At 47.2% G+C, this 21,337-nt stretch overlaps 1 protein-coding gene across 1 annotated transcript; it reads right to left on the bottom strand.

The window, feature by feature from the left end:
- Positions 1-4,001: 4,001 nt before the first annotated feature.
- Positions 4,002-20,985, bottom strand: RCC1L (RCC1 like). Its single transcript, XM_064467639.1, has 11 exons — positions 20,641-20,985; positions 18,855-18,984; positions 16,140-16,268; positions 15,186-15,252; positions 14,007-14,058; positions 12,428-12,512; positions 10,626-10,807; positions 9,160-9,244; positions 7,923-8,096; positions 6,583-6,668; positions 4,002-4,947 (listed from the first exon to the last, which is right to left on the bottom strand). The coding sequence occupies exons 1-11, from the start codon at positions 20,950-20,952 to the stop codon at positions 4,870-4,872; spliced, it is 1,380 nt and encodes a 459-aa protein (XP_064323709.1). The 5' UTR covers positions 20,953-20,985; the 3' UTR covers positions 4,002-4,869.
- Positions 20,986-21,337: the final 352 nt, after the last annotated feature.

The following is a 21,337-nucleotide window of genomic DNA, read 5'->3' as shown; positions in this document are numbered from 1 at the left end:
CAGCAGGTCAGCCGAGCAGGACGTTTGTCAGCCAGGCTCGCAAGAAAGACGTGAAAAATTGGGCAGGGCAAGTCTCCCATCTCTTGTTTGGCTGCTTGTCAAAGCAACGCATCACTGGAAGGGCTCCCTTTAGTGGGGGTGCACTCCTGCTCTCCCCCCAACCCCCCCCAAAGGGAAACCTGTTTGTAAGATCAAGTTTTGTGGGCGCTCCTTCGCGCCGTCTGTCCTGGCAGCCGGAGCCGAGGAAGGTGCCGGCTGCCCCCAGCCTCAGCGTCCCCTCTGCAGCAGGGGCTGCCGTTCCCAGGCTTCCTGCGGCCTGAGCCGTGCACGCAGCGGTGCCACACCAGTACCGGCTCCTTGCGGGTCCTGGCCGCCAGCGGAGCTCCAATGCCAAAAGCGTGCCCTGGCCAGGCTGGTGCTGGGCTGAGGGGTGCCACAGAAGGGGCTGCTCTGCCCGCGGGGGGGTGCCCAACGCCTAAATCTTTATTTAACAAAAAACCCACAAATCTAAATTTGCTGTAATTAAATAGTGAACAACTTGAATATATTAAACATGATAACAATAAATGTAAGAATAATGCTGCAAAAAAAGCCCTAAAAAAAACCCCCACAAACCGAAATCCCAGGAGACAACTGTGAATTCAGCTCACCTGTGCCGATACTTGGGAGACTGCTGCCAGCGCGGCAGCTCCCGGCACCGCTCTCCCTGGCAAAGGCACTTGTCGCCCAACTCTCATTTAGCAAACCTGCGGCTGCTGAGGGAAAGGCCTCCAAGGACGCCCCGTCCCTGACCGGCTGGGCGAGCTGAGGCAGGACGGTGCCACAGGGCCGGTGCGCCATGAAACGCCACGGCTTAAAGCTTCCCCTTCCGCTTCTCCTCCACAGCCTCTCCCCGGCCGTGGGGCTGAGCGGCGCGGGCTGCGGAGCGTTGCACGGCCAGTCCCGCCAGCTGCAGCGGGAAGGGGTCACCCCACAACGCCCTGCCACGGCCCTCCCGCCCTCCCCGGGTCGCAGCCCTGGCTGCAGCTCCCCGGCTGCCCGCCGGCGCACGGGCAGGCGGCTCAGAGGAGCCCTTTCCAATGGCACGCCGGGCAGCCACGCCACACAGGGCTGGACGCGTGGTTTCCATTCAGGCAAATATCAGTTTCCACAGGCAAATGCCAGGCTGGCAGCACCATGAGGCTTCACAGCTGAGTGAGGTGCAAAGACGGTGGCCAAACACCCTCCTCCTGCAGCCACCATTTGCAAGGGCTGCAATGGCTTTAGGTTTAATTAGTGTTTCACGGGGAAGGTTTGCAGGGAGCAGAGGATTTCTTTAGATGCATTTGTATTGCAGGGCTAAAGGGCAGGAGGACAGCCTAGCCCAGCCAGTGCCAAAGCCAGCATTCCCCCTACCCCTGCCGTTCGCTGCAGAGGGCAGCTGGGCTACCAGCACCAACCCTCTTCCCAACTGCATTTCAACATTCACAGCATGATGCTGGCAATTAGAAAACATGGCGTTGCACACCATGTTCTCTGTTATCAGTCCAAGGAACCTTCTGCCACTTAAGACCTCTCCCCAGCAGCCAGAGGAAAGGGGGCCCAGCTTTAGCCCAGCACAGCTGCCCCTGCACTTCCAGAATCCTGCCGGTACAAGAGCAGAGTGTGATGAGCAACCTGGGAACAGCAGCTCCAGCCCAGGCAACCACAAACTCAGCACATCCCACCAGCACTTCAGCTGCACCACAAGACTCGCTGGAGGCAGGGGAGCAATGAACCCCACCGCAGTTCAGATCGCTACTTCGGCCACAGACGATGGCTGCATGGAGCGCAGATAGGCCCCGCTTGCGGCCCAGGAGGATGACATGGTTGGCTTGGGATACAGTCCTGGTTTTGGCTGGGAGAGAGTTAATTTTCTTCCTAGTAGCTGGTATGCTGCTGTGTTTTGGATTTAGCATGAGAATAATGTTGATAACACACTGATGTTTTAGTTGTTGCTAAGCAGTGCTTACAATGATTCAAGGACTTTGCAGCTTCTCCTGTTCTACCAACCAGGAAGGCTGGAGATGCACGAGGAGCTGGGAGGGGGCACAGCCGGGACAGCTGACCCCAACTGGCCAGAGGGATATTCCATACCCTATGGCATCGTGCCCAGCGTGTGAACCGGGGGGAGCTGGCTGGGGGGCAGCAATCGCTGCTTGGGGACAGGCTGGGCACTGTACTGCGACACTTGCCACCATCCTGGCAGCTCTTGCCATCCACTTGGCACGCTGACACCCCCCGGACAAAGCCGTTGAGAAACACCAATACACTGGGCGTTAGTGTGGGCCTGGGGCTCTCGGGCATATCTAACTTACCAAGTAGTGCAAGACCCTCCGAATAATGAAACGACTTCTGCCAGGGCCTCTCTAACGGCTCTGGACAAGCTCTAGTCTGATCTTGCGGATCAAATCACTTCAACAACACCCGCCTCTATTGGGCAGCAAGGTTTTGGTAACAGGACTGCAGGGGTGGCTTCTGTGAGAAGGCACCAGGAGCTGCCCCCATGCTGGGCAGAGACAGCTCCACCCAGCTCTGAGACGACCCACCACTGGCCAAGGCTGAGCCCATCAGTGATGGCAGTCATGCTTCTGTGATAACATTATTTAGGAAGGGGTAAAAACTGCTGCGCTGCGAGAGAGGAGTGAGAGTGTGAGAGAAACGACCATGCAGTCACCAAGATGATCAGTGAACAAGGAAAGGGAGGATGTAGAAGAGTCAGGAGTAAGCTTAAGCCTGAAAAGAAGCAAGGGGTAGGGAAAAGGTGGTTTTAGATTAGTTCTTATTCATTATCCTGCTCTGTTTCATTGGCAATAAATTAATTTCCCCATGTTGTCTGCTTTGCCCATCATGGTAACTGGTAAGTCATCTCCCTGTCCTCATCTCAACCCACAAGCTTTCTACCATATTTTCTCCCCCTGTCCTGTTGCTGGAGGGGGAGTGACAGAGCAGCTTGGTGAGCACCTGGCCAGGGTCAACCCCCGACACCACAATTAACCCAAACGAGGTTCAGCACTGGCGCTCACCAGACCACAGGCTCTCTGCCGCTAACCTTGGTCCCATTAAGCAGTGTGTTGGAGAATGCCCACAGCCACTGTAATGAAAGCGCAAACATTCCCGCTGCATTAAGCCGTATAACACTTCTATTTAGGGCTAAAGACCTAGCTGGCATCTAATTAACACACAGATTTTGCAATTTATTGCACAGCAAGACTGCAACACAGCCAGGTATGACAGCATTAATTCTCATCCCAGCTCTCCAAAAGGCCTGGCCCCACGTGGCATCAGGGAACGCCAATCGGCAGCTAAAAGCCTACAGCTCCCCGGCACTAACCAGCCACCCTGCACAGCCCTCCTCCAACAGCAACATCCACCAAGAGCGAGTTAGAAACACCCTTCTTACCATTGTTTTTTACATTTGCTTCAATGCTTTAATAAGCTTCCTCGTGTTAAACGGGCATAGCTGCTCCCACGAGGCCAACAAGACATGTTTGGGCAGCTCGAGTTGCCAAAGTCGGATGGAGGGTATAAATTAAAGCTTAATGGGAATTCACAGCAGTGAAGGTCTGCCACAATTTAACAGCAGCTTTCTGCTTGTTCTGCCTCAACCCACCACAGCAACACCAGTTACACTGCAATGTTAACAACTCACATAGCTCTCTCTACTTCTGTGTACTTTGTTTCACTTCTATATTTTATGCAAAGTCCTTTAAGACTTACTTCATCAAGGTAGAGTTTAGCCCCTAAGTTTTGGTAATTACGCAACATAGATTCAATATAGAATTACAGATAATGGAGCCAAAATGGGAGTATGTGGTGTCCCCTGGGACACAGTGCCTGCCTACAACAGATCAGTCCTGCAGGTGCAGAGGCGTTGCAGCTGACAAAAGAGGCCTCCCGTCACACCGCTGTGAACCGAAATGCTTAAGTTTAAAAGCCGAGTGCAAGACGGAGCAGCCCGCATGTGAAGTCAAGCTCAAGAGTATTTCCATTACCACTTTATTAAAAACATTACAGCTTGGATTTTTGCCAAAATAATTTACACAGTAGAAGTATCCCCCACACAAAAAAAATGATACAACTCTGCCTGATGTTTGGAGTATTTCACAGGAGGCAGTTTCCCACACTTCAGTATGAGATTTGGGAAGTGCCTGCTACAGGTACACACAGCTGTTGCACCCCACCTCCAGCAGCCTACTGTGTCCTAAACGCACTCACCGCAACTTCTCTGCTAAGAAAGTACCAAGAAACAAGGCTCTGCCTCTTGCCCACTAACACTCCTTCCCCTGCTAGCGCACCACTACCTCCAAACCCCTGGCCACCTCCAGCTTCCGCAAGGAAGAGCAGCCCGAGCAGAGCGCAGCCGGTGGCGGACACTGCCAACAGCCAGCATGACTTCTCTTCCACATAAGAAGAAATAGTTATTAAAAAACCCTTTCCCTTGAGAGACAGTTTGGCTGACCCCAGAGCTGGTGCCCAGGAAAGCATCCAATGAATGTCCCTTGCTACAGCTTTCACCTTGTGCCAGTTTTCCCTGAGGAAGATGCTTTTCATCCTTACACACACGAGGGCCTCACCAGCTGTGGGCTGGGCCTCAGGCTACGTGGGAGCTCATCATGAACCAGCCAGCGCACTCCCTGCATGTCCACTCTCCTCAGGGAATGTACATTGCTCCTGCAGCCAGGCCAGAGTGTTTCAGTGGTGCAGAGATGGCAACACACCCAGGCACAGCTATGGCTGTCTCTGCTCACAGTCGTTTCTTGCTTGGCTTCACGGAATAAGTCTTCCTTTCCAAGAAGCTTGTCGCCAAGTCCCCTCATCTTCACACAGCGCTGAGGCCCAGCAATATCACTAGGTGAAAGACTTAACCATGCTTACCATATGATCAACTCCACAGGCAACATCCACCACCTCACCGGGTACAGTCACCTGGGTCAGACACACAAGAGCGGATTATTTCTCAGGCTGGTACTTTGCACCTGGTATTTCCTATTTCTCATCCTCCTTCTGCTTAACTTGCCAGTTGGTTTCATCGGAACTTGTACGTATGGAAGTCCCATCTTGAAAACCCAGAGAAAGCAAGATTCAGCACCAGACATGCTTGTGCACTGAGCTGTGAAATATTCCCTCTCTCCCTTCACAGAGGCACGTAAGCCTTTGGAAGGACAGAGAGAGAGGTCTGACTAGCAGACAGTGAGGAGACTGTAGCCTCAGCCCATCTGTTCAGCAGCAGAAACAGCACGACCGAACAGAGTAATCCCAGCAGCAGAAAGACGATCTGCCCAAGCACCACAAGGATTTGCCTCTTCTCTCATCAGCAAGGACTGGAACGAGGCAAAAGCTCAGCCCAGCCTAAGGCAGTTTTTGCTTTGATGCTAAGCAGATGCAGCTCACTCACTACTGTATTTATAGCTCTTTCACTTAAAGTTGACTTCAGATTCAAGGAAAGCAGAGGCTACAAGTGGAAGCTCTTCCTTAGAGCTAAGGGAGAGGAGAGATGGCCAGTTCTAGGGCAGCAGGTCACAGACAAGTACCCTGGTAACTGCCCTTGTTTTGGTGCACTGCTGTAGCAATGCCAGACAGGAGCTGGCTGCTCGAGAGAGAATAATCCTGTGTCCACACTTAGGGAAATGTGGACATGCCACGCTTGGTGAATTCAGAGACTCTGCTCAGCCACAGCAGTGTGATTTCAGGCAAATGCTCCAGAGTTGGTCTTTTTTGTTCATTTTTTTAAAAGGAGGAGAAAGCATGCCAAAGAAACACATCTACTGCAAGTTCAGACACATGGAAAAGGACTCCAGGGTGGTCCAACTGATTGCCTCCCTCCTCTCCTACTTGGCCTTCATGGAGACTGGGAACATCTGTTAGGCTGAGGGCTGAACTCCAGAGCCAAAGACTCTTCTACACCCAGAGTCTGGCTCTCAGAGCCATCTGAGAGAAGGGAGTGGAACTGGAAGCGTTGCAGAACAGCTATGAAAACAGTTTGGTGGCTAAGGATATTCTACTGTAACTACACAGACAGTCCAGTGACCCACCACCAGAGCTGCTTGACTTGGAAGAGGCGCAGGGGAAGGCAGCCCACTGCTGTGTGGACCTGCTGCCACTACAGTCTGACCACTGCAACAAAAATGTTCACCCAATTTAGACATGTAATGCAAGTCCTTTGGGTCACAGATGACCAATACTGGTGGTTTTCTTTGCAGCACATACAAAAGTGAAGTGTGGGTTAGAAGGGAAGAGGCAGTAAGGGGTAGCAGGTAGAAGACTGAACAGGAAGAAAAGAACTGTTCAGAAGCGATGGCACAGCATCAGGGTTTACTTTGGGATCTGAAATCTCTACTGAAATAGCAGAACCAGAAGACTCAAAAGGTTTACTGAATACCTCCTTCCCTAAGCAGGCTAGGCAAGGATCTCTGGAAAACAAAGCAGTTCTACAGACATCTTAGGATTCCGCTTCTTACAAAATTACTCAACAAAACTACGCAGCATATGATGTTTCCTGCCCTCGGAATAACAAAGACTAGCTAAAGAATATACTCTTGGCCTTAATACTACCATCCTTACCCTCCATGGGAAATACTGGTCTTCCATTCTTCCAATTCCCAGACACCCTCTTAGATTCTTGCCCCATACAAACAGTTCTCCTCTGTCTATACAGGAAAAAGAATTAAAAAATATGGCTTAGTTATTGAAAAGGAAGAATTCTATTTGTGATGCTGGCAAGTGTGGCTACAGTGCTTCTGGAAGTATAAAGGGTTATACATGCAGTATGAAAGCCATAGACTTTAGTTCCAAGTGTAATAAATGTACTTGTGCTTGGGGAAAATGATGCCCAACGAGCAGGACAAGCAGCAAGTTCTGGGCACAAGCCTTTGCGTCCCCCTCTTACACCTCTTGCTTTGGAACTTTATCTGAAGAAAGAGTGCAGCAGAAGAGATTCCAGGGAATCATTTGTGGTGGAAGTCAGACAATTACAGCTGACCCACATCAGCTATCAGCACTGCAAATGCCATCACCTGGGGACTGGTCATTCAGCCCCCTGACAGAAGTGACCTTCTAATCACAACTGGGGAAAAGGAAAAAAACTTTGTTCAACAGAGCTGAACAGTTTTAAGCCCCTCAGCAAAATATGTAGATTTTAGAAGTGTTTAGATCAGCCCCACAGCAGAGGCGACCAAAACATGATCTATAATGTAAGTACAATTTAATTGGAACACAGTTTCTAACGCTTCCTGAACACCAGGGGGAGAAACCTGACTGATAGCACCACGCATACCACCGCCCCAGGAAGGATGGAGCACGTTGGCACCTGACACTTTTCTTAGTAAGCTCTTAATTTTGCTACCAAGTATGTGGGTTTTCTGTGCTGCTGCCCTCTGCTGCCCATGTTTAAGTGACTTTCAAATTCAAAACTTCCTTTTAAAGACTTGGTATCAAGTACAGGGTGTACATACCAGAGTATCATACCCTTTGCATGTTAAATGTGTAGGTCTTCCTACCTCAGATTGCTAACTGAATTCGTTAGAAAGGCCAAGAAACCCTGACATCTAGCTCCAATTTAGACTCAGTTTTAGTTTGTTCATTTATCACAAATTCCTGCTGCTTGTAAAGTGCAACTGACTGACTTATTCTGTACAAGGACATGAAAAAAAACTTTCCCAGGTTTCCTGTTTGAGAGGATTTTTTTTGTTTGCTTTAGGAGAATAACACTTTCTTAATTAAAGCATAAGTTAGTGCAGTACTTATGTTAGAAACCGTGCTGACGCCTATAAATATGCTGTCCGCCCCTCCTGTTGCATTCCAGCATGCTTTAAGTTTAAAGAAAGATGGGCACTTTTTTGGTTTGGTTTTTTTTCCCCGACTGCCCACATGACTTCTCTGTGACAGTAGGACTAGAAACTTACTTGTAAGTGCCGCAAACTGGCTGAGTCCACAGCGAACATGAGCAACACGGACATCCGGATTGAAGACTGACCAGCCAAAAAGGCTGGGTGGGATCATCTCTGGCACTGCTGTCTCTATTATGCTTGGGCCTTTCCCAAGAATTCCATATCCCCAGACAAAAACATTTCCTTCTTCTGTAATACAATAAGAACACATTCTGTAAGAAAGCCTGTGCTTGTGAAATTCATGCCATGATCCCAAGTTAATCAGATCCCAAAGGATATTTGCTGTTCTCCCAGAGCAGTCTAGCACCTTTTGATTATTGAAAAGTAGCAAACAATGCATCCCCATTCAAATGCCTTAATTTTTACCTAAGGTGTGCAAGCAGACCAATCTTCACAGGCAAAACCTTCATGGGGAAAACATGCCAGTGTGGGCTGGATAAACTACTTCAGCTTACATTCATCCTCTGCCTCCGTCAGTCAGTTTTATTACCACCTCTTTTTCCTTTGAGGCATGGCCAAACCAGTGGTAGGCTAGTTGCTCTGCCTGGCATTCTGCCTTAAGTTGGGTGCCTGGGAAAGGCAGCAGTTGGACAGCATAAGACAAGAGTAAGTTGCTATGCCTGCTACCGCTGCTCCCTTCACGCTAGAATCTCAAATGTCTCGTCATCACAGCAACTACAACCAGGTATACGAATGCCTTTCTTGAGACGATCCCTCATAAAACTAGTACAATCCTTTCCCTCACTCCTTTATTCCGTGACTTTCAAGCTGTGCTTCCCTGGCTGCTGGCAGTCCAAAGCAGCATTCGCTAAGAAGCCTGCTGCAGAGTTTCGCTGTTCTCAGAACTCTCTAATTTCCAGCCTAGTTTATCAAGATTTATTTGCATGTCAGATTTATAATGAGTCTGAAGGGCTGCTCTTTCTCTCAAGTGTTCCTCCCTATATCCATCTTCATCATAGGCCACACATGGCCTGTGTCATCAACAAACAAGGGATCGGAACAGCAAGCAGAGGCCATGCCCTTGTTACAGTTAGCATAAGTGCTCTCAACAGCACACACTGGCAGCAATGCTCTGCAGCTAGTGCAAAGAACTCCCGTAGTACATTCTGAAATCACAGGTTTCTCAGTTTCCCAGCTCTCCTCCTAACAGACAGTACTTCCCTCTTTCCAGTGAACAAGATGCTCCATCATGTTACAAACCACCTGCTGCACAGCCTTGCACTAAAGAGGATGATTGGAAAAGCAATCTCACCTGTCAGCACAACATTGCCAGTCCCTCCACATGCAGCCTCCTTTATCTTCCCAATCTTGAACGGCAAATGTCTGGGAACATTGACCTGTATGAGGTTGCAAGAGAGTCATTAGAGACAAGGTAATAAACTGGACACAATAACGGAATAACGGAACGAATGCCAGTCCCAAGATTAAAAAAGCTACATGAAATTCATTAAGGCTGAACGTGGAGACAAAGTGGGAAAAGTTACCCACTGAAAAGCTTACATGCATGGCAATAAAGCTGGGAATGCTTAATGTCTGCTTATATCCCTGGCTCTGTAAGTTAGACACAATGGGAAAGCCAGTAGGTGAGCACAACGGCAAGTTTTCACAATGGACAAGATCATTAAAATTTGGTCTGGGGTGGCTTTTCTGTACATACTAGGGAAAAATCACTCAATGAAAATCACTCTTATTTGGTACAGTTCAATACACCAGAAACCTACAGGGCTTGACACATGTAACCAGTGACCTCAGATTTCCAGATAATATCCAGCTCTGCTGTTCCACAGTTTGGACTTTTATCTATACTGTACCTAAAACTCCCACTTTGGCAAACATGCCACTCGTCCATTTCAGACCCCTCCAGCCTCCATCGAGCACCCAGCCAGGAAACTACTATGCTACTTAACCTGGTCACTGTCTTCAGGCCTTACGGGTCTCAGTAATTAGCCCTACATTAAAAGGATATATCAGGAGAGGCATGGGAAACAAAAGGTACAGATTTCACTAAAGCCACACTAATGCAACTGTCTGCTCTTAGCCTCCTGCCAAGAATAGCCTGAGTATTAATTCCCTGACTCCATTTCCTACACTAACTGTAAGAGGAGGCCATCTGCCTAATTACCTCAGTACTACAGTGCTTAGTGGCAAGTCAGCACTGTATTTTTACCCCACATAAATTTGCTTCAAAAAACTTTTAGCTGTGAGACACTGGGATTTGTTCAGGACTCAGCTATAAACCTACTAAGGTTGTTCATGAAAAATTCACCAACACAGGGGTCTTCCAAGGGTCATCTGGACCAGCACCATGCTCAAGGCAGGACCACTCGGAATTCTAAATTAGCCAGCAAAGAGACTAATTCCTGTCCTGGAACCAGCACAAGCACTGAAGCTGGATCTCAGTTTAATGCAAAGTCCATGGGATGGGGAAAGGAGAGCATGGGGTGCACTCTTCCTTTACAACAGACTAACAAGCTGGGGTGAGGTGACCAAAGCCTTTGCCTATCAATAGCTGGGAAATGTACTGCCCTAAAGCTATACAGCCATTTCAGACAGGCTGGTTTTGTAAGCATAGGTAAAACCAGCCTGCTAGTAGTGTTAGTTTATATTGACTTATACTGCTGTCAAAAGAACCCAGAGCAGACAGAAGTGTGTAATTTTTAATGCTATGTGCAGGTGGTCAACAGAAACATGTGAAAACACGCCCCCAGGCCAACTGACCTGTGTTGTTTCTGTGACAGAGGCCAACTGCAAGTATTCTGAATTTCCCCAACCAAAGATGTCTCCTTCATCTGAAACAGCCAGACAACAGTCTCCATAGGAAGAGACCTGGATAATGTTTACCCCAGCAATGTCACCATGTAGCTTGGTAGGAACGCTGGTGATGTTGTAGTGTCCAAGACCTGAAAGGAAAAAAGTAGAGAGATGATGAGGAATTTTCTTCCAGACACACTTCTCATGCCTACATAGGACCATTTTGTCATGTTATAACTCAATCGCCCTCCTTCCAAAAGAAATCCTTCTGTCCATCTCTCAACTACCAGCTTCAATGGACATGCAGCCACAAATACCAGTTCTACTAGCCAAAGCTACCCCTCTAGAGCACCAAACAACTTTATACAATCACATCTGGAAAACAGTCTAGGTCCTCATCTCTCTTGTCTACATGGACTAAAGTGTTTGAGAGAGCAGTAACTCCAGGCAGCCATCCCAGAGGTGAAGTTTCACAAACCAGCTGCATCCTGCCTTCTGCAAGGAGAGCCAGGAGTGACAACACACTGCAATCAGTTTAGACAACAGCCAGTGAAGAGGCAAAAGAGGCTAGGAAGCACGCACACTACATGAGAAAGAGCTGTCTGGACAAGAGGCCAGAATGTAGATGACAAACAAGAAGAGCTACAGTTCATCCACTCAGGAGAACCACAGGCAGAACCCAGCTTCAGGAACAGAAGAACTAAACAGTAGGAAGGACTGAAAGTCCTCTGACAGCAAAAGTCACCAGGACAAGGGCCTGGCCAAAGATCCCATGCTAAGACAGCAGTAGCTGCCAAAGGTCTCTGGCAGTTCAAAATGAGCAAGAAGCAAAACAGACCCTGAACTGAGAATCGGGAAGCAAAACCCGCACAGAACCTTCCCATGACACTTCCACATACCCTCACAAACTTCAAGCTGCAGACGCATTCTCCTCAGACTGCATGCTTGGATTGCCCAGCATGGCACCTAAAGCACCTCTGAAAATGAACTGGTTTATCTTAGTTTGGTTGCACACAGAGAACATGATGACAAATCTGCACACAGCCAGAAATACAGCGGCCCCTTTCTGTCCACACATGCAAGACAAACATACATCACAAGCTCTGAATTAGGACAGCTTGCTATAGTCATGCTGTGGTTTAGCCCCAGTCAGCAACTAAATACCACACAGCTGCTCACTCCCTCCCTCCACCCGTGGGATGGGGGAGAGAATCAGAAGGGCCAAAGTAAGAAAACTTGCAGTTGAGATAAGAACAGTTTAATAACTAAAATAAAACAGTAATAATAATAATAATCTAATGAAAAAGAAAATAATGAGAGAGAGGAAGAGAGAGATGAACACTTGGGAGGAAGAAAAAACAAAAATCCACACAAGTGATACAACCACTCACCACCCGCCGACTGACGCTGTTGGTCTCCAAGCCGCAATTGCTCCCCCCACAGCCGGCTCCCCCCAGTTAATACACTGGGCATGACGTCACATGATATGGAATATCCCTTTGGCCAGTTTGAATCTGCTGTCTTAGCTGTGTCCTCTCCCCTCCCGGCTTCTTGTGCCCCCAGCAGAGCATGGGAAGCTAAAAATGTCCTTGACTAGTACAAGCAATACCCAGCAACAACCAAAGCATCGGTGTGTTATCAACATTGGTTTCATACTAAGTCCAAAGCATAGCATTAGGCCAGCTGCAGTGAAGAAAATTAGCTCTATCCCAGCTAATACCATGACAAGTCATCAATTCACTGAAGTGCAAGCTTAGCTGAGCTCCTACCTGTTTGCCCATCAGCTCCCCATCCGCACGCGTAGAGCGTACCCTTCTTGGTTCTAAACAGACTGTGGTCCTGCCCACACACAACCTGCAAGCAAACAGAAAGTCAGAGCCGGTCAGGAAAGGTCAAGTGTTCAGAACTGATTTAATGAAGCATTACTGGCAGACAAATTGAGCAATCAAACCCTACAATGCCCATCAGCTCAGATTTTGACCTTTCTCTCCAGATCAAATGGCTCTACAGACAGGAAAAAGCTAAGAACAGTGTGATACAGCACAGAAAACAGCAGAATTTTCTTTGTGGAAAGTGACGCTGCAGTGGATTTCTTCCGAGATCCAAACCAAGGCCTAGTTAACAGAGAGCTCAATTCAGCAGTGCAACACAATAAAACAGCAAACAGTAAATATGAGATCTCCCTTCCCAGAGTGCTACCACATGGCTCCACAAACTGCTATTGATTCCTTGCCATGTAAGTGCTCTAGGAACATATCTGTTCTCAAATTGACATTTATGTTGAACTAGCAATCATGTCTGCCACAGGCTTGGCATGAATTAAAGCCAAGATCTTCAAAAGCAGGCACTGAAGATTAGCCAAAGACTAAAGGGATTTGATCCACAAGTGAAGAGGTTGACTACCAAGAATATTAAGCACATAACTGCTGTCATCAAAGTACAAACAGATACCAATTATTCAACCCACTTGAAAAGCAAAATAACGAAAAATCCAAATAAAAGTTCACAAGCCTAATTCAAAACATCATTCGGATGTACCACAGCGTATTCATCACATGGACCTAAGTAAGCGACCCTTGCTTTCTAGGATGCTGCATGGAACAAGAGCAATGTTTGGCCACACAGTACCACTACAGTGGCACAGACGTACTAGGGAACTGCGCCTGTGCCTGGAAATACTGCAGCCGTGTGCACACTCCGTGGCATTTATGCTGCCCTGTGATCCCTTGCGCTCCTAGAAACCTGCCCTAGGGAAATGCTGGCTAGTCTAAGTGGACAGTCTCACAGCTCACTATTGAAATGAGGAAGACAAAATTCAAAATAAAACAGTTCAATTGATATAAAAGTGCCAAAGGGGAACAAGAGCAAGAAATCCGAACAGGAAGAAATGAGGCATCAAAACAACTTCCCTGCCATGCAGGTGTTACCTAGAAGTGAACCAAGCGAACACTGCATTGTCATTCCAATCAAATACTTCAGTAAGTTCAGACCCTGCACTGCCAGTTGCAACTGCTCTGCACAGGCATGGAGCAAAATGCCACCTTGTGCTTTTTATAAGCAACCATATAGTAGATCACCTCATCATTTTAAAGAGCTTCAACTGAATGATTTGCATAATGATTTTTTTATTTCATTACAGAATCACAGACTGGTTGAGGTTGGAAGGAACCTCAGAAAAACATCTGGTCGAACCCCTCCACTCACACAGGGACACCTACAGGCAGTTGTCCAGGACTACGTCCAGATGGCTTTTGAATGTCTCCAAGGAGGGAGACGCCACCCTCTGAGCTCAGCTTTTCAGCCAGTTTTCAATTCACCTTCAGAATTCGGTTCAGAAGATCCTCTTACCTGGACAACTCTGCTGTCAAACTCATTCAGCTGATGTATTAGATGACTGTCACTGGATACCACCAAAAAACAACCGAGAAGAGAAAAGGCAACACAACAGTTCAGAGGACTGCAACTGAAAAACGTGAAGGTAGACCTGCCTTTACTGAAAGCCACTTTGTTATTCCAAGAAAAGAGATTCTTTCACATGTTCTCTTATATATTCAAAGAGCATAGTTCCATCGTAAAATTACTGCACAAAGAAGGAAGGTAATTTTGCTTCTTTTATTTGAGAAGTTAAGAACTATCACTTTTTAAATATAACCTCTCATGGGAATTGGGTGTGGGAGCAATCCTCAAATACGTTCCCTAGTCTGGAATGAGCACAGGCACTAGATAATACTGCAGCACCTACATAAACGCTACACTTCACTAGAGATTAACCAGATTGGAATCTCAGAGCAGTGCAGCATTCACACCCATTTCATTCTTTCACAAAAACAGAAATTCTGAACAATCAAATGACGAACTTCCAGTATCAAGGCCAAAAAAAGCTAGCTAAATTACCGCTACCATCTTAAACTCTACAGGCCAAGTCTTGTGGATCACAGAGAGCAATCAGCAAGATCTCTTCAAGGCCCAGCCAGGAAATTAGTAACTTCCAGCATATTCCCACTATCCACTTCCATCGCTACCATCTTAGAGAGCATTTTGAGAATATGCTTTGGTGTGGCCCACAAAAACCCCATAAAGGAAAAGCACTACAGATTCAATGGCAGTTACAGCAAACAGATTCAACAAAAGGATGCCTCTTTCATTATTAAATGGCATTTCTAACACCCTCAGAAATAGCACTAGCACTCTGAGAAGCTAAGGGGAGAAAGACCAACTACTAATGCCAATTACCTCAAGCACTTTACGAATGTTGGGTTTTCACACTATGCCCTGCAAACACCGTCACATGCTGACATCCTTCTGTCTTTTGTGAACGTGGTCAGAAGAGCGCTCGTGCCCAGCCTGGGTTTAAAGCCAGGCCATTTATATAATGTCTGCAGCAAAAAAGCCTGTTCCCAGACTCCTTAGTCTTAAATGGCATCGTTGTACTACCAGATTTTGCCCACCTCCAGGCTTTTCTGTAGGGTTGTTTTCATGAAATTATGTTTTTAACCTTAACGAAGTTCAGGATCTTTGGATTCTCACCTGTAGGTTTCATCTTCAACAACCTTCCGGCCACACTGTCCATAAGAATTGTTCCCCATGGTAAAAACTGAAAAGCAACGATAAAATGCACTAGTTTTATTATTGTCCATTCCCCTGAAAGCTTCTTTTCCGGTACAAAATATTTTCACGCGGTCCTCAGTACGAAAGGTGGAACACAGTACCATAAAAATTGACATAAGCTTTCTTCAAACCGAAGTTCACTTAAATTCAAGTGACTGAATCCATTTTAGTCAACAATATCCTGGCAATATTGTTGTAGGCACAGTAGCAGTACCTGGAGCCTGTTGGCTGTTTTTCAGTAATTGCCTAGTTCATCCTGCCGTTGCCAAGGAGACTCAAAGAGATCAGTGCTCCCACAGGAGCATTAAATCAACCAACCAGCCAACCAGCTCACCCACTGATAAGCAGCACTGGATCGCCCAGCGCAGCACTGAAGCCACTGCACCAGAGAATTCCCAGAGACGTGGAGAGCCAATTCACACTGAGGATCTTCTGTATAAAGGCCTATTAATTAATCACTTTTATGAATGTAGCACTCTAGGGCTTCAAGAGGAAAATAACAGAGGAGTATTGGCATAGCCATCTCAAACTGAATTCAAAAACACGGCTGACTGAACAAGACAAATAGGCTACACTTACATGAGGCCTGGGGCTAGATTTAAAAAAAAATAATATGTATTTTACAATATTTGTAGTGAAAAAGCTTCCAACTCATGTACAGCTTGAGCCAAGCAGAGCTCAACACATGATTATCAGCTCAGGGCTCTCCCTCCCAGCAGCAACCCCACACAGGCCAACCACCACCTGCATCACCTTTATAGTAAGAACAGCCTATTTGGGGGTCTAGTTCTAAAGGACAGAAGACAATCTTTTCTAGAGCTTTTAATGAAAGCATAGTCAGGCGTCCCATCACCAGCACAAGCGATACTATACCTCCCTCGTTGTCTGTCAGGATCAGGGAATGTGCTCTCCCACAGGACACCTGCAAGACTCGAGTTTGCTGCGGCTTCTCCAATGGTAATGGAATTGGAGATGGTTCCAAGACATATTCATAGCCCTTAGCTTAAGGAAGAGAGAGAAATTTAAAAAGTCAGTAGCTTCCACAAAGCAAATTCATCACATATTTGCCAATCCTGTTGTACATACACACTCACTTCCATTTTGTTACAAAAGCAGATATATTTTAGAAAGCCATGACACTAACCCAAGTAAAAGGTTGACTGGGATTCATTGGAGGGGAAGTTAAAAAGCCATAGGAATGGTTGAAGCCAACAACCACTGCCTTATCAAAAATCCACCATACCTAGAAGCTGAACATTATTAAGGCTTTAGGTGGCCAGAAGTGTGAAATGGAGGCTTTCAGCCTTTTACTGAGCCACATGTTCAACCACTTTGGTGAATAAGGTTGGATTACCAGTGAGCTTAACGCTAAGCACAAACTAAGTACTCTGTGCAACGGGGTATATTGCAAACAAGGTACAATAGCAGCAATCACAAAAAGACAGCACAAAAGGTGAACAAAAATGTCTTTGGGCTTCATATTTAAAGAACAGTAGACTAAAGGTCTTTTCAGAAAAAAAGGAACGCAAGAAACACTAGCTAGCATGGCTCCATAGGGGATATGTGATCTAAGGTTTATGAAAAAAAATCACAAGCTTTACTAGAAAAAGAAGATTTAGTAACTTGAAAAATATGTGATTAGTTACAGTCAACTGGGAAAGAGGGGGAAAAAAAAAGAACATAAAAACATAAATCAGTACTAGGGAAAAGGTTAAGGGAAGATAAAAAGCTTTGATATCAAAGAAAGCCACTGTAACAAGTGAAATCAAATCCCAAGGGACCCAAAGCGGTACTCTGCTCACATGGAGCAGTGCTTTAACTAGTTCTCACTGCCTTCGATTGGAAAAAAAAAAAAAACCAACCCCAAAACCAAACAAACCCCAGAAAATCTACGCAGACCCTTTTAGACTAAGACACTACTTGATGGAACTTGAGGACAGGCATCACATTCCCGCTTGCAAATGGCTGGAGCCTGCCTTGCAATATAACAGGGACAGAAAGGCAGTGAGGTTGCATCCATCTAGGAGAGACATAGAAGTCACAAAGCATAAAACCTTTTCCTCTCTCCCTCTCCTTTCCTCCCCTCCGCCTCTTCCTTCCAGCAGAGTCACAAGCTCCTGGGATCTGTGGTAATGAACTCAATATCACCACTGATATCTGAGGGATTTTAGAGAAAAGACAAGATGGCTGAGGCAGGGGAGGGCAAGAGTGAGTTATTAGGAGTTTAGCTTAGAAACAGCTCAAGTTAGAGTATGAAAAACAACCATCTCAAAGTCAGAAGGTTATAAATTCCCCTGGAAACAAACCATCTACAGGGACACAGAGTTAGAAGTAGCATGTACCAAAGTAAGTTTGTAAAACTGAGTAACAAGCAGCATGTCCAACAGGAAGCTTCTCTGTGGGAAGTTAGATGTGGAGCAGCAACAGACCCACTGATCTGCACACCACTTTCAACAGATCCTATTGAAGACTGAATGCTCCCTTGCTTAGAAGGGCCTGAACTGCATAACCTACTTATGGATTCTCTGGCAAAAATAATCTGTGGGTCAGATGAAGAACAAGAAAATGACAGGACACTCCTGAGACATCAACAGTTACGGAACAAAGAGTAAGAGCTGAAACTTTTAAAAGCAGAAGTGAGTGGAAGCTTCCACAGTCCCTTGATTTTGTAGCTGCTGTTTAAGCACACATACTCACCGCGTACACACGCTCTTGGAAATCTACACAGTATGCTAGGAACTGTGCCCAACAGCAGCACCACTGTAAACTCCAGCATTCTGCGCAGTAGCAGCAATTTGCTTTTGCTTCTCCACAAAGTTTTATCTTTTGCCCACATCAGATGCACTATACCTTAATGGATTAGGCTCTTGTACACTATTAAAGAGGAAAATCTGCTTTTAACATGGAACAATGTTTCCAAACAGTTAAGAGACAGCCAGGGAAGTAAGTCTGTGTTTTTCATATCTGTTTTAGGTGGAAGGTGGCAATGTTCTGCACAGAAATCATAAATGCATTTGAGAGCCTGGTGTAAAACAGAATGACCAAACACCATGTTTTTCTTTCAAATTGTAATTTGGTATTAAAATAAAACACTCCTACAGCCTCACACAAAATTCCACTGACTGTATAAAAAGATCTCTTGTGGGAAAGGAAATTAGTTTATAGATGCAAAGGCAACAGATGTGAGCAAATCACCTTGCCAAAATAATTTCATTAACTAGCCCACTACATCGTCTACTATCAAACCACAGAGATTGAAAGCAACACCTTAACCAACACACACACATTTATTAAGAATGAAGTTACTCAGTTTTTAATTACATCCAGGCAAGAACGTAAGCGCACTGCACAGAACAAATGCATACCTTGATCAGTTACAAACCATGCACAAACATAGCCAAGTGCAAAAACATAGCCAAGTTCTTAAAAAAAACCTATTTTTAAAAAGAAAGAAAAATTTAAAAAAAGGCATAGCCTCTGCATCAAAGCCTTCTGGACATTTTTTAATGCCTTCTAACCTGAAGTTTCCCACATCACATGTATCCTGTAGTGCTGCCCTGTAAGCCCTTACACCACCTCAATCCTTACTTCGATCTCTTACGCTTCTCTGAAATCCAAGCTGGGAATCCTTGTTCAACCCCATGCCCCACACTTTGGTGATGTCCGTGGTCTTAGAGGACAGCAGCGTGAATCCATAACCACAGGCAGCAGACGATATCTTTGAAGAGAAACAAAGTTACAAACTATGGCATAGAAAAACAAGTTTCACCCCATACTATTTGTTGATCAACATTCCTCCTTCATGATCCATATCCAAATTCACAGTACATGCAGTCTTCACAAAACTGCAGAAACGCTCTACAGTGATAAGCACAAGGGTATAAACGCAAGCCTAACATTACCACTCTAGAGTTTTGTTTTTGTTTGCATACTACTACTTTTTTGTATTATTTTGGACTGATTCAAAGACAACAGGAAGACCTATATGCTGACCTGCATCAGGAGTACATGAAAAAAAAAACAACAACAAATAAACCACAAAGAAATATTAAGAGATTAACATTCTCCTGCTTTACTTCTTTTGCCAAAAAAAAAAAAAAGCCCAGTAAAACAGCTCTGACCTTCTTTGAGCTGGACAGCAGAGCATGATGTTTGAAACACATAGAAAAGTAACATGACTTTCAGTACAAGCTTCCAATTTAGCAGACTCACAAAATCATAGAATGCCAGGGCCCACTGGAGCTCATCCCATCCCACCTCCTGCTGGAGCAGGCACACCCAGAGCAGGGGCACAGGGCCGCGTCCAGGCGGGGGGTGAATGTCTCCAGGGAAGGGACCCCACAGCCTCTCTGGGCAGCCTGTGCCCCTGCTCTGGCACCCGCACAGTAGAAAAGTTTTTGTCTCATGTTTAGGCGGAACTTCCTGTTTCTTTTTTCTTGATGAAGCTGAAAGTAGCCAGGAAAGGCACTGAAAACAAGGCCCTACCTCTCTGATAAATGTTTTTCACACTCTTGGTCCCTTATGGCTCTGACAAAAGATTATAGATATACATTTTATGTAGAATATATACGCATTCTATATATACCTACATATATACAGTATGCTACTGTAGTTATGCCAAAATTCATCCTGATGAATAACGCTATCAATTACAAAAACGGATCACAGAACTATTAAGGTTGGAAAAGACCTCCAAGGTCAAGTACAACCATCAAACCAACACCCCCCAGCCTCCTAAACCATGCCCTGAAGTGCCATGTCTACACCTTTTTTGAACACCTCCAGGGCTGGGGACTCCACCACCTCTTCCAATGCCTGACCACTCTTGCAGTAAAGACGTTTCTCCTAATATCCAGCCTAAACCTCCCGACACAGCTTGAGGCCGTTTCCTCTCATCCTATGCTTGTTATCTGGGAGCAGAGACCAGCCCCCCCCTCACTCCAGCCCCTCTCAGGCAGCTGCAGAGAGCGAGAAGGGCTCCCCTCAGCCCCCTCTTCTCCAGGCTAAACCCCCCCAGCTCCCCCAGCCGCCCCCCAGCACACTTGTGCTCCAGACCCTGCCCCAGCCCCGCTGCCCTTCTCTGGACACGCTCCAGCCCCTCAAGGCCCTTCTTGTCCCGAGGGGCCCAAACCTGAGCCCAGCATTCGAGGTGGGGCCTCCCCAGGGCCGAGCACAGGGGCCCCATCCCTGCCCGGCTCCTGCTGGCCACACTATTCCTCAGTCACCTCAAAGTCTCTGAATCAGGTTAGTTAGCCTTTCAGGGCCGCTTTCAGAGGTGCGTGAGCAGGCGGAGGCGTGTGTGGGTAGGCGGAGGCGTTGGGGAAGGCCGGCTACCGCTGCCCCCAGCACGCACCGGCCGCCGACCCCGGCCCACCTTCTCCGCCGTCTCCAGCCGGTAGGGCGTGGGTTGGATCCGCCGCGGCTTCTTCCAGCCCGCGTCCGGCCTCACGAAGCTGGGGACGCCCAGGGCACCCGAGTAGCAGAAGCCCCAGACGAAGACGCGGTCCTTCCGCCTGGCCGACTTCCCCGCGTACTGGAAGATGGGGGCGGCCTCCTCGGCCTCCCTCAGCTGGCGGACGCTCCGCGGGCCCGACGGCGTGGCCAGGCCCCTGCGGAGGACGGGCGGCGGCGTCCCCAGCGGCCCCCTCAGCGCTCCCCGCCCGGCCACGGCTGCCGCCGCCGCCATCTTGGCGGCCTCCCGCCTGCCGCCCCCGTGCGCGTGCGCCAGGCCGCGGCACCGCCGTCACGTGCTGCGCGAAAGGCCGGCCGGTCGGCTGGAGCGCGCGACGGGATCGTCTTAAAGGGGTTACGCCGCCCAACGGCGGGAGTGGGTCCCACCTGTCGCGGGCTCGGACCTAGGTCTAAATATAAACCAACACCGAGACCACGACACAAACCTACATTCAGGCCCAAACCCAGGCCCAAGCCTAGTCCTTCACCCATAATAGACCCAGACCCTAACCCAAACCCATACTCAAAACTAGTCCCAGACCCAGAACTAGACCCAACCCAAACCTAGACCAAAACCTAGTCCCCTACCCAGAACTAGATCCAGAACTAGACACAAATGT

The sequence above is a fragment of the Phalacrocorax carbo genome, chromosome 17 (genome assembly GCF_963921805.1).
Source record: "Phalacrocorax carbo chromosome 17, bPhaCar2.1, whole genome shotgun sequence".
Taxonomy (NCBI): Eukaryota; Metazoa; Chordata; class Aves; order Suliformes; family Phalacrocoracidae; genus Phalacrocorax; species Phalacrocorax carbo.
The sequence above is the reverse complement of the archived record's forward strand: the minus strand, read 5'-3'. Positions and strand labels throughout refer to the sequence as shown.